This window comes from Olea europaea, unplaced genomic scaffold (genome assembly GCF_002742605.1).
Source record: "Olea europaea var. sylvestris unplaced genomic scaffold, O_europaea_v1 scaffold2457, whole genome shotgun sequence".
Classification (NCBI taxonomy): Eukaryota; Viridiplantae; Streptophyta; class Magnoliopsida; order Lamiales; family Oleaceae; genus Olea; species Olea europaea.
Window position 1 is genome coordinate 1 of NW_019242776.1, and position 13603 is coordinate 13603.

General features: G+C 34.2%; 2 protein-coding genes across 3 annotated transcripts; both read left to right on the forward strand.

Moving 5' to 3' along the window:
• Positions 1 to 11: 11 nt before the first annotated feature.
• LOC111382267 (protein LIFEGUARD 2-like) lies at positions 12 to 723 on the forward strand (the record flags this gene model as incomplete). The annotated part of the gene is made up of 2 exons (XM_023006182.1): positions 12 to 224; positions 324 to 723. Coding segments are annotated over 2 exons (420 nt in total), but the record flags the coding sequence as incomplete, so codon positions are not given.
• Positions 724 to 810: 87 nt separating this feature from the next.
• Positions 811 to 5336, forward strand: LOC111382271 (beta-glucosidase BoGH3B-like). Of its 2 annotated transcripts, XM_023006187.1 has the most exons (9): positions 811 to 1918; positions 2030 to 2234; positions 2661 to 2751; positions 2842 to 2987; positions 3335 to 3578; positions 3673 to 3777; positions 3877 to 4059; positions 4139 to 4340; positions 4708 to 5336. In XM_023006187.1, the coding sequence occupies exons 1-9, from the start codon at positions 1699 to 1701 to the stop codon at positions 5193 to 5195; spliced, it is 1884 nt and encodes a 627-aa protein (XP_022861955.1). In that variant the 5' UTR covers positions 811 to 1698; the 3' UTR covers positions 5196 to 5336. The 2 variants fall into 2 exon arrangements, with proteins under 2 accessions (XP_022861955.1, XP_022861956.1); XM_023006188.1 differs by lacking the exons at positions 811 to 1918; positions 2030 to 2234 and having other exon boundaries at positions 2656 to 2719.
• Positions 5337 to 13603: the final 8267 nt, after the last annotated feature.

A 13603-nucleotide genomic window follows, 5' to 3' on the forward strand; every position in this document is an offset into this window, starting at 1 on the left:
TTGTGCATTAGATTTCATATAGATTATTTTGCCCTGCTCTCAAGCTTCGTACTCAATGCCTCGCAGGGAAAGTTATTCTTGAGTCAGTTATCTTAACAGCTGCTGTGGTTGTTAGTCTCACTTTATACACGTTTTGGGCTGCAAAGAGAGGTCACGATTTCAATTTTCTGGGGCCATTTTTATATGGAGCTCTTGTTGTACTTGTGCTGTTCGCGCTGATTCAGGTTTGTGGATACACATTTCCATCTTTTTGATCCATCTTCAATTATCAAGTTCTTTTGGCCCTCTAATTGGGTACTGATTGTCTTGTCTATATATTTCAGATTCTGTTTCCTCTGGGGAGAATATCCGTGATGATTTATGGCGGCCTGGCATCAATAGTATTCTGTGGTTACATCATTTATGACACTGATAATCTGATCAAGCGATACACCTATGATGAATACATTTGGGCTGCAGTTGCACTGTATCTAGATATCATCAACCTCTTCCTCTCTCTGTTGACGCTTTTCAGAGCTTCCGAAAGTTAAGAGAATTGATAGTGATCCCAAATATTAATATGTTTTTCTGTTTCATAACTTGCCAACCTTTATGGATATTGTCATGCAGAATGAGTTAGGAAATGAAGTAAATATTGCTTAGTTTATACTGCCTTGAGATTTGAGATTCTATTCAATTGTATTTCCTGCTCTATTTATGATATATAAATTTGCAAGCTGTGTACACTGACAACACTCCTCCCTCTTCCCTAGTTTACTTTAACAATTCCTTNTCTAGGCCTGGTTAGCTTGGCTGGTGGTCCATACAGGTCTGTTTGAAGGGTGGAACCAGCACCCAATGAGCCCTTGTGGCCGCCCGTGCTGGCTCCTCTAGAAAATTTTATTCCCTTATATTGGATGGCCGCTCGAGCGGCAGCCTGTTCTTACCTGGATCCTTGGATCCGTCACTAGACTTTGTGTCTTTATTTGAGAGAAAACAGAACAGATATTCTTTATTTGAAAAAAAAATAAAAATTGAAAAGATAGCAAAGGCTCAACCAAAAAAGTTGTAGAGTATTCGTCATGAACCAAATGCAGAGTCAATATACCCACCGTAATCGAACCAAAGTTGCAATAAAGAGAAGCTTAGAAGGTAAGCACTCGTTCACTTAACCAGCAGTAGCTGAAAGCGTATGAACAGGCACTGCGCTAGTGAATTTTCTCTAACCGAGTTGGCATCAGATTATCGTGCTGATCGCAAATCAAGAAATTTCGAGAATGCTCTATACTGGCGTGTTATATTGAGCTCATCTGATGGTCGAGCAGGAACTTATAGCAACATCACACATGCTCTTAAAATGGATGGAATGGACGTCACAATATTTTGCTACACGTATACGGCTCAGTGGGATTCTTATATTTTTATCCATAAATAATTTGGCATATTTGACGACTGTGCATAAGCCAAAGACAGTCATGTGCAGTGTGGGCCAATCTTTGATACCAATTCATCCCGTGACACTTGGATTTTTCTTCTACACGCGCAATTGATTTTATTAACCACTGCAAATAAGCAATACTTATCTTATTCTTAAAGCAAATTCAGAATTCTTGGTCTGCAATTATTATATATATGATTACATTATATCGATTGTTCGATTGAGTTTTGGTCTGCAATTTTCCAAAACAGTCATCTTTTATTGATTTTTTGTGCCAAAAAATGGCCAAAATTCCTGTATTCTTGATTGTTATCCTGGTGTTGTATTGCTGGGAGGCTATAGGAAATGCAGAATACACGATTTATAAAGATTCTAACCGGCCATTGAATCGCAGAATCAAGGACCTGATGAGCAGGATGAGCTTAGAAGAAAAAATAGGCCAAATGACTCAAATCGAACGGTCCGTGGCATCAGCTGAAGTCATGAAGAAATACTATATAGGTATCTACAAATATTCATAGTTTATGGGCATGAGTCTGTTTCTGAATGGATACCAAATGAGATTTTGCTAAGTTTATTTTAATTTCGACTAATTTTTGGTTGTTCGAATAGGGAGTGTGTTGAGTGGAGGAGGTAGCGTTCCAGCTCAACAGGCCTCTCCCGAGACGTGGGTCGACATGGTGAATGAATTCCAGAAGGGTTCTTTATCGACTCGTCTTGGAATACCGATGATTTATGGGATTGACGCACTTCATGGACACAACAACGCCTATAATGCTACAATTTTCCCCCACAATATTGGTCTTGGAGCTACAAGGCAAGTAGAGATGCAGTTATAAGCTGATTTTTATTCAGTCTCCCTAATATTCCTATGAGACACAAGTGTTTTAGTGGCCGTTTTATGTGAATAACACATAGACCCTGTTTGGTTTAGATAAAAATCAGATATTTATTAGTAAATTTTGATAAAATTTGATGAAATGTATGGTTAAAAAGTGGATAAAAATGATGAATTTTATGATATAATGGTCCGTTTCTTGTTCTTCTCCTTATTCTCCCATGTAGTGTGTGGTTGAAAATGAATTTGAAGAAAAATGAGCTTTAGAAAACGATTACCAAATAGGGGCATAGTCAAAACACAGGCGAGCTATTTTGCTCATTTTCTGATTTTCTGTTTGCAGTAGGGATTAGAGTTTAACCCGTAACACTATCATTTTACGCGAATATGTTTTCATTTGAATAGGGATCCTCAGCTGGTGAAGAAGATTGGAGCTGCTACTGCTCTTGAAATCAGAGCAACAGGCATTCCTTATACTTTTGCACCTTGCATTGCAGTAATTAGTCTGATCTGAATGTATTTACTATAATCTGTAATAAAGATAAAATAAATCATTATTACTAATTAACAATTGATCGATTAATAGGTATGTAGAGATCCAAGATGGGGCCGTTGTTATGAAAGTTATAGTGAAGATCCAAAGATAGTTCGGGCAATGACCGAGATTGTACCAGGATTACAAGGAGACATTCCTTCTAATTCTCGAAAAGGCATTCCTTATGTTGACGGAAAGTAAGTTTTCGATAATGTAAATCTATCTTTCAGTGATTTTTGACAAAATAAATCTAGTTCTGGAAAATCTACAATTTTAAACACAAGGACAAGCACTACATACAAGCATGATCTCAATCAATAATTTTCTTTGGAATATACCTAGTGAACTTTTTGAATTTTGGTATCTTTAACTTAGTCAAGATTTGTCACAATGTGCCGGCCTAGACCGTGGACCCCTCTATAGCCTAGTCGTGCCCACGGCCCATGACCTGAATGGCAAAAGATAGCTTGGTCTGATCCGATTTACACTTCTGACCCAATCTAACACTTGGGACTGAATCTATTTGAGTTGAATTTTAACACAGAGAAAAGGTTGTAGCTTGTGCGAAGCACTATGTGGGTGATGGTGGTACAACCAAGGGCATCAATGCGAACAATACCGTGACGAGCAAACACGAATTACTTAGTATCCATATGCCAGCCTACTATAATTCTATCATTAAGGGCGTGTCAACAGTCATGGTCTCATACTCGAGCTGGAATGGAGTAAAAATGCATGCTAATCGTGACCTTGTCACTGGGTTTCTTAAGAATACACTACGTTTCAGAGTAAACCGAATTTTCGATATGTACATTTTTAAGTATTTGACCAATTGAATTAGAACCCTAAGATCAATTTTCTGCTGGCGTCGTATTGTTGCAGGGATTTGTTATATCTGATATGGAGGGCATTGACCTAATGACTTCTCCATCTCATGCAAACTATACCTATTCAATTCTAGCTGGAGTCAATGCTGGCATCGACATGGTTTATATATGCTCTTAAGAATACACAACGTTTCAAAGTAAATCTGATTTTTGATATAAATTAATTCTTAAGCATTCATATTGATATTGTAAATTGCAGATAATGGTTCCATACAATTACACAGAATTCATTGATGGTCTAACCATGTTGGTGAAAAATAATTTCATACCCATGACCCGAATTGACGATGCAGTGAAGAGGATTTTAAGAGTTAAATTCACAGTGGGTCTATTTGAGAACCCATTGGCTGATTATAGCATGGCTAAGTACCTAGGATGTCAGGTCAGTTTTAAATTTATTGAAAAATCCTCTGTTTTATGGCAAAGTTTAATTAGTTGATCAACTTGTGTAATTTTAAAAGGAGCATAGAGAATTAGCAAGAGAAGCAGTGAGAAAATCACTTGTTTTGCTTAAAAATGGTCGATTGGCCGACGAGGAATTGATACCACTTTCGAGAAAGGCGTCGAAGATACTTGTGGCCGGAACTCATGCGGACAATATTGGTAATCAGTGTGGCGGGTGGACGATTCAATGGCAAGGACAAAGTGGTAACATTACACATGGTAATTAGCATAGAGTATTTGCTTTTATAGGTACTATAATACATACTGTCTGTTTTGAAAGATCCTCTGCTCATCTTACTCCTCATGAGTTTCTATCTTGTCTCCCAAAATTTAACTTTAATATCTCTGTCTTATGGGTACTTAAGTTGAATCATGACACTTGTTTCTCAAATTGGATATTACATATTATATAATGACTTGAGCACGGAGACTTGAGTCGTTACACTAACTCTATCAATAGAGTCTATTTTATGTCTCGATTATATAGAGTTCGTAGCTTCTTTTCATAACGTCGTAAATTGTAGAATCCGAAATTGACTTTAGCTATGTAGTTTCAATATCTAAATGATTTTTTTTACACTAACAGGTACAACGATCCTTGCTGCCATAAAGAATACCGTCGACCCTAAAACAGAAGTAATGTTCAGTGAGAATCCAGATACTGGATATATAAAGTCGAACAACTTCTCCTACGCCATTGTCGTGGTGGGTGAACCACCGTACGCAGAGACAGACGGCGATAACTTAAACTTGACAATTCCTGATCCAGGCCCGAGTGTCATTACGAATGTGTGTGGCTCAGTGAAATGTGTTGTCGTTCTTATAACAGGCCGTCCAGTCGTCATTCAACCATATCTTGCTCAAATTGATGCTCTGGTAGCTGCTTGGCTTCCAGGAACTGAAGGTCAAGGAGTTGCTGATGTTTTATTTGGTGACTATGGTTTTACAGGAAAGCTTCCTCGTACATGGTTCAAGAATGTTGATCAGCTTCCAATGAATGTTGGAGATTTGCATTATGATCCATTATTCCCATTTGGATATGGATTAACCACAGAACCCTTAAAGGCTAATTAATTGAATCCACATAGATTTGAAGATTTAGATTGAGACAATTGAATGTTAGTTACACATTTGTTGGGATAAATGTCTCCTCCACCAACTGGGATCTTGAGTTGCTATTTGATAAAAAATAAAACAAATATTTATGGTTTTTTTTTTTATTAACAGAGAAGTAGCTTTTTATTCAATCAAGTCATCACGAGTACACGACGAAGCTAGCAGATTCAGATTGGACTTTGTGGGAAAGGCATGATTAAAACTCTCTGAAATGTAAAATCTCTGAATCAACCTCTAACTATTAGAAATCTATGATTTCGTCCTCCAACTATGTGAAACTTCTAAATTGACCCTTCACTGTGTAAAACATCTAAACTGATCCACCAATCCAACTATGTAAAATCTATGCATTGGTCCTCATAGTATGTTAAACTCCGAAATGATCCTCCCGACTATTCGAATTATATGATTTAGTCCTCCAACTATGTGAAACATCTAATTCCGTCAACTATGTAAACCATCTAATTAGATCCTTCAACTACATAAAACATCTAAACTGATCCTCCAACTATATAAAAACTCTGAATTCATCCTTCGTCCATTTGAAATCTATGATGTGGTCCTCAAACTATTCGAAATCTCTGATATGATACTCTAACTATATGTAACATCTAAATTCATCTTTCAGCTATGTTAAACATCTAAAGTGATCCTCCAACTATTTTAAAACTCTGATTTTGTCCTCCAACTATTCGAAATCTATTATATGGTCCCCCAACTAGGCAAAATCTTGAATTTGATCCTCCAACTTTCGAAACTTCTTAATTGATCCTTCACATATTTGAAACCTCTAAATATGCCCATTAAATTGGTGGTAGAATTAAATATGCTCACCAACTGTTTGATGAGAGTACGAAGAGATCTGGAACACATTGATGGGTGATGTAGTTATTGATTAGTCTAGGAGATTACATTGGGATGTTATTGATGTGTCTATAATATACATGTTGTCATTGGTGAAATAGGAAATGCTTTCAGAAAGGAGTGTCTCCATGGATTTGAGTTAAGATTGGATTTGAACCACTAGTCGTTCTACATACATTTTTTGGTAGCATCGATCTCGTTGATCCAAATTAAATTTTATAATCTTTATTTTATAAGAGAGACTATAACGTTATCAAGTACTAATGAATAGAGGTATGGGCATGTTGGCTAAACTAATATTGTGCTTATAAGAAAGTACGTTTTAAATTTAGCTAAACTTGTTCACTCCCACTTCCTAGAACGATTGGTCGACCTTCGGCTCCTGGTAGCCTAACCTCTACTGTAGAGATAGTTAAAGAACAAATGAGGAATATCGGGTGCAAGGGTTGGGGTTGGGGTTGGGGTTGGGGTTGGAAAGAGGTAGAGAGTGTGATGGTCCGACCATTGGGAGAGTATAATATAGGTAAAATTGATAGTTTATAAATCGTAGATGACAAACTGAATAATTAATTTTGCTTTTAAGGGTATGGTTGAAGATAGAAAATGACGTCTAACAATTCTAAAAAGGGTAAAATGTTGAAAGCCAATTAATAACTTAATAAAGATAAAGGCAAAAGAAGAAGGGGTAAGAGAAATGGAAAAGGCAATACCAAAACATTGACTTGATGAACACACTCGACCACATGAGCCTCGATAGGACGATTCTTTTGATCTGAATGCGTATCAAGGAATGAAAAAGGAAAAAGATTTGGTTTGAAGGGGGTCCAACTATGTCATACATTTTTGGCTTTTTCTTATTGTTTTTAATTTGATAAGGAATCTGAATATAAAATGTCATATAGCACAAAGTTTTAGTAAGTCATCTTGAACTTTAACTTTATAAATTCAACTTCAATTTGAATATACAATATCGTAAAAATTATACTTAAGTCTATGTTTGTATAGAAAATTAAACAAATTTATGTTGAAAAATGTAACTTGAATAATTTACGATTTGTTTTTGCTAAACGTTATCTTAGAACTATGTCCCTTTGTCCATGTTAGTTTAATTAATAAAAATCTCGCAATCTAGTTAACACGAAGGGTGTTTGGTTCATGGGATTGACAAAATTGGACGATTGAGGAATAAGATTTTAACTTATTTTGTTTATATAACACCGTTGAGTACTATCTAATCTTGTATATTATGTACCTCTTTGGTTTAGTTAATATTTCATGACCCCCTAGCATTTATCAATTATTCAACTACACATAATTAACTATTAAGGTTATCTCTTAAAAACGTGATTTTTAGCAATATCTAATAGAGGTTATATCATCTGCTTTCGAAAGAAATCGAAAAATTTCTTGAAAATCCTACAAGATTCGTTTGTTCTTTTTCTCCGATAGATAGTTAGAACTTCATGTGGGTTTGAATCTCAAAACGGATACTATCAAACCGAATGAATTCAATAATAGAAGCATGTTGGCATTCCGATAAAAATTATTGTTGAAGAAGAAACACAAACAAAAACACAGAATCTTAGGTAGACACCAGATACTTGAGAAGACATGCAAACCTATATATGAGGATGAAGCCATCAAGAATCACTTTAACAAAGGGCAAAACATGTGGCTACCGGCCAATTGTGATAGAAGAACGCATGTTTTATGGGCTATGATTGTTGGGACACTCTGATATGGGTAGAAGCATTCTTGATGCTCATTTGCAGAAAGTCCAATTGAATATATCTGCTACTGCGGACCACCATTCTCTTATTGACATCTTTATTAGTTAAGTGGTTCTGTCCACTTCTACTGAAAAGTTGATTGAATTTGACGAAAAGTAAAGAACATAGAAAAATGAGAATTTTAAGATGGATATGTGGTCGTACTAAATGAGTGGAATGAGAAATATAAAGCAATTTAAGTGTACCCTTTTAATGGTAATTTAGAGAAACAATTTAGATAGTTGATACATGTTTTATGTAGATCCAAATGGAATTTCATTGTAAAGAGATTCTAATGAAATAACGAGTTCCATGAAATGTATTAATGAATGTGTGGTTAAAAATTAAGAGAAAGTATCAAAGGCATTACTTTCGCCCTGTTTGAGCCACATTAATTTCTTCTAATGTATTATAAAATATTAAATTGATGGAAAATATATGGTTAAAGGAAAATGCCGAAGTACCCGAATTTTGGTGACCGACCCTCACATGGAGCATGGACCTCCGCATGAATAAAATAATGTCCGACCCTCGAGGTGTGAGTGTACGGTCATCCTGCATGTCAACCATTATGTTTGTGTAGTATGGTCCATGGTTAAAAATGAAAAAAATTGATTTGCGTGTAATATTATTTTAATGAAAAATGTGTAACCGAAAATGAGTACTGTAGAAAAAATAATGAGAAAAAATGGGGCTCAAACATGGACTTAATCTTTCTGAAAATATCAGAAATAACAGTTTGCGTTTCAAAAATATTACTAACATCTCATTTCTAATTTTGAATATGAATTTTTAATACCTAAATTGTCTTTAAGAACAATAAAAACTTCATTCTATCTATGCAGTAATATGGCCCTTTCATTTAAAAGTCATAGTCTATATCGAAAGCAATTACATCAAGTGACAAACTTAAACATCCATTATATTATGCTCGTAAATGCATATGTTTTTTCATTCTTTCACTTTTACAATAGAAATTACAAATTTTTTTTGTCCCGACTTACCTGAATTGCCCCACCCCTAATGTTACAGGAGGCAGGGATGAAGAACATGACATCTCCCTAGAAGTTTCCGAACCCACTCCGAATCTCTCTCTCTCTTTTGTTTTTTTTAACCATTTAAATCATATTTTAAAAAATAATTAATTAAGCTTAATGAAATGGATGGTAAAGTTTACGAATTAGTATAATTAGTTTCAACAATAGACCGAGACGATTTTATGGAAGGGTTTAAATAATGCATAAATGACATGAAGTTTTAAATATTACAACAGTCTAAGTATCAACAATTTATACTTAGATCGATGATTGGCGTACAGGGAATTTTCACAAGGGCTTCACAGATCACAAACTAGAAACACGAGATGTTAGTAATATTTTTAAAACGTGAGGGATGTGTCTTTGACGTGGTTAGAAACGTGAGAGTCTATGATAATATCTATAAATTAAAGTTTAACTTTGATTAAAAATAATAAGTCACTTCTAATGAAACCTAAACACAAACAAAATATCGGTTATGAAGGTAGGTAAAAGTTTAGCTCACGATGTAGAAAAAACTTAGATTTTTAGTAGATTTTGATAAAAGTTAAAAAAATGTATGGTTAAAAAGTTCATAAAAGTTGTTGATCCCATAAAATGTGCATTTGATAATAAATTTGGGGAAAAATAAATTTAAAAACAAAAGGGATCAAACAAGAATTTAGTTATTTTTTATACTTCTAACCAAACATCGAACCAAAAATATCATAATGAAAAAAGTTTAGCCACCGTTTGATTCTCATTATTTCAAAATTCATTTTCAACCACACATTTTCATAATAAAATATTTTGCATGTAAACTCAAAACTTTTTCCTATTTCTTATCTACATATTTTCCAAAAATTCACTATTACAAAACTCATTTTGATGAAATAATGGGCATCGAATAGACGCTTAGTTTATGGTCAGTGTCATTTTGCCCATTATTCATCTCAATTGGAATCTCATTCATGGGGTGTCAGTTAAGAGTCGGCAAAAAAATCGGAGAAGTGGGAGCTTCTGAAAAAGAAATTATGAAGTGTATATATTTGGTAAACAAAATTTGGCTAATAAGTGCAATTTAGATCAACAATGAGAAAAAGGTGCAAGAATCATCTATTTCAGTTCAATGTACCCAAATCTTTTACAAGTCAGAATATTATTTTTTTCTCAGGAAAACTTAAGGGGGTGTTCTTTTTGTGTTTCAGTTTTGTGTTTTGAGTTTTAAATTCATTTTGAGTTTTTTGTTTTGAGTGTTTGTTTTGAAATTGTTGAAAATGCGTTCTTTTTGTTAGTTTCTCAAAACAAAAAAATGAATTTTTTTTTTTGAAATTTTGAGAATCACCACAAGATCACCTCAAAAAAAAAAAAAAAAAAAAAAATTTACCCTAAAAATGAGCTCTATTGGAATCTCATTCATGGGGTGTCAGTTAAGAGTCGGCAAAAAAATCGGAGAAGTGGGAGCGTCTGAAAAAGAAATTATGAAGTGTATATATTTGGTAAACAAAAGTTGGCTAATAAGTGGAATTTAGATCAACAATGAGAAAAAGGTGCAAGAATCATCTATTTCAGTTCAATGTACCCAAATCTTTTACAAGTCAGAATATTAGTTTTTTCTCAGGAAAACTTAATATTTTAGCTCCAATTGTTTCTTGGAAGATGTCACAAATAAATCTTTATACTTCGGACGAACACGACAATTGATAAACTTAGTTGCATCTCGATTTACTTAATCTTTTCTAATTCCACTTAATTTAACACAACAAATATTTTATCGAGTTTTCTTCCAAATATATAGTGCGTGTTAAATTTATTTTAACAATCCTGTCGAAAATAAAAGGGAAAAAATGAAAGGGGATAAAAGAAGGAAAATGTAAAACGTAAGGTATAAAGGAAAGAAAGTGATCAAAGTATAAGGACAGCTAACTAAAAGTGGAGGGAAGAAAGCTTATTACATTATAGTGCAAAAATGGAGACTTGGCAATTGAAGAACCACACGGCAAATTCAAAATTTTTCTTTAATTTTTAACCACACATTCTCCATCAATCTACTACTCAAAATGCATTATTTCCCCAAAATGGGAATCAAACAAGGGCATATTTTATATTGTGAGAGTTTGAGAGAAGGATGAAAGTTTTGTAATGGAAGTTTTAATTTGTATTTTGATTCTACCTCTCTGTTTACATAGTGAATTTGTCAAATTATAGAAGGTAATAGGATAATCCTACGGCACGCCCTTGTATAATGCTCAAGGCTCTCGACTGAGTAGTAGGAGCAATTTTTAATTTGTCCAAGCTCCCATTTGATACCGGATAAAATCAATCTTGATTTTCATTTTCCTTGTGATGGACTTGAAAGAGAATTACATTTCAAGTATCATAAGTGTTTTTTTTCCTCGTCCATTTGTTTTTTCCGTAGGATATGCTTTTTTAACAATGAAATGTGACATGTTTTATTAGTAATGATGATTAAGAAGGACATATTTAAGGGCGGTAAGGGGGATTTGACCTCACTTGACCTTCATCTAAAGATGCAAAAATTAAACTTACCACATTCGAAGACAGTAAGTTTTATTGTAAATGCCAAAGAAAACTACATTTCATTCATCCTAATCATACTCTTTAATTATATGTTGAGCATAATCTCTCTCTCTCTCTCTCTCTCTCTCTCTCTCTATATATATATATATATATATATATATATATATATATATATATAAACACATTCTCAAAATTTATTCTCAAAAAAGTCCACCTCAAATAAAACCTAGATCATGTTGTACAAGTGATTTCATTATCAATGTGGACTGCGCGGGGTTGACCTCTCCCTCACCAACCTTTTAGAATAATTGAATTCTCCAAGACCATGTATATAGAGTGGTGGTAGGGGACCATATTTCATGTTGTTGTCATCATTTAAGAACCACTCCTTTCAAATCTCCATTTTTCGGATTCTCAACCAATATTGTGGGCTTTGTATATTGCTCAACTATTTATTGGGCCCAAACTTGAACGTCACCCGTGCTGCAGGCTATATCATTTCTTCATAAAGAATAAAAGGGGAAAAAAATAGAAAAATAAAGTGAATTGTATAATATTGGATAAGCATTACAGATATGCAATTGTTACACCATGTGCTTGCACAACTTGCACAGTCAAAATGATTGACGGGTTTTAAGTGTTGAAGCTACGTAGCCATTCAACAAGTATGGAGGCATCTAGAAAAGCTCTCAGAGCTAAAAGATGTTGTTCACTCATGGAAATGAATTCATCTTACCCTCTATATATGCCATACAACGGGTGTTTATAGGATGAATCATCATGAGGCAAGGGGTCTGGTTGACCATCTAGGGGTCATTTATCATAAACCTTGAAAGTATATATATATATTTTTTAATTTCAAGAAGAAATAGCATATGGAGTAAATATTATACTTGACACTACATACAATGATAGTTAAAAGATGTAGTTTGTGCCCCCAGGGTACATCTCCAAGTGGTAAAAGGGGAGGGTGGAGAAATTCAGCTTTGCTTGAGGCTGCTGCGTCAAGGGTTCGAATCTTGAAATATGGATTTGGCTCTTGGGTAAGTGCAAGTGTACAAGCAGCCTTCCATCCTGTACCTTTGGAGGCATAACCTGCGATTTACCTCCCTCACGATACTCCAGGGCAGAGGTGGTGGGGGACCCTTAAGGTTAGGGTTTAACTTTTTTTTTAAAAGATGTAGTTTGTTCACGAAAATGAATTCGCCTTAACCTTTACGCCCTGCAACGGGTGTCTATAGGATGAACTATTGTGGGGGCAAAGAGGTCTTGTTGACCATCTAGGGGTCATTTACCATAGACCTTGAAAGTGATTACATTCCTTTTAGGAGAAGAAATTAGAACAAGATAACTTATGTTCAGACATGACACAAAGAACTTAAAGTGGAAGATACATCGTCCATGCCGATAGATAAGAATCAACAATTGCCATGACATTGGCACACGTCCAAAATTTCTTTATGATATCGAAATTTACTTCCTAGTTATTTTAGTTATTTTAGACAATTTTATATATCGGTAACATAATCATTAGATATCCAAACTAGGCTAACAAAATATTCTTTTTGTATGTAGCACACTTGCACTCTCCAATTTTTTTCCCTTTTAAAAGAATTGTGATTAAATTTTTTACGTAGAATTTGACCATAACAATAATTGTCTAAGCTTTATCATCGAATTATTAAAATTTGGCTTCTATCTTAAAATGTCAGGTATGTTAAGAAAAGTAACTTAAACCTTTATACAGAAATTTATATTTTTATTCCATTAACATGCAATTGCAAGATAGTAGCTTTTTTGAGTAGATTAATCTTGAAATTCATGTGTTCTTTTGAGTCGTCATTAAATCGAATTGATTGAAATTTAATGAGTTTAAATATCATATTAATACTGTAGTTTCATCTTAAAATGTTAACATCGTCAAGACGAGAAACTTAAATAATTTTATAATGTTGGTTTATATTTTCATTTGTTCGATGTTGAACGTATCCGTTAACACAAATCATAGTTTCCTAGAAATTTATAAGACAATGAAAGTCAAGGATTCAAGACTCGGTACCTTCCTTTCACTCCAATCTCCACTAAGAATAAAATAAAATAAAATAAAATTTATGTGGCTGATTTTGTACCGTATAAGTAAAAAGATACGAGAAGTTAAAATCTTAGTCCCCGTTAA

Excerpts from the sequence above, each read along its gene's own strand:
- LOC111382271 (XM_023006187.1), top strand. The coding sequence starts at position 1,699 with ATGGCCAAAATTCCTGTATTCTTGATTGTTATCCTGGTGTTGTATTGC. Across the intron at positions 3,778-3,876 it reads TCAATGCTGGCATCGACATG|ATAATGGTTCCATACAATTA; the intron begins GTTTATATATGC and ends TGTAAATTGCAG. Across the intron at positions 4,341-4,707 it reads AAGTGGTAACATTACACATG|GTACAACGATCCTTGCTGCC; the intron begins GTAATTAGCATA and ends TTACACTAACAG.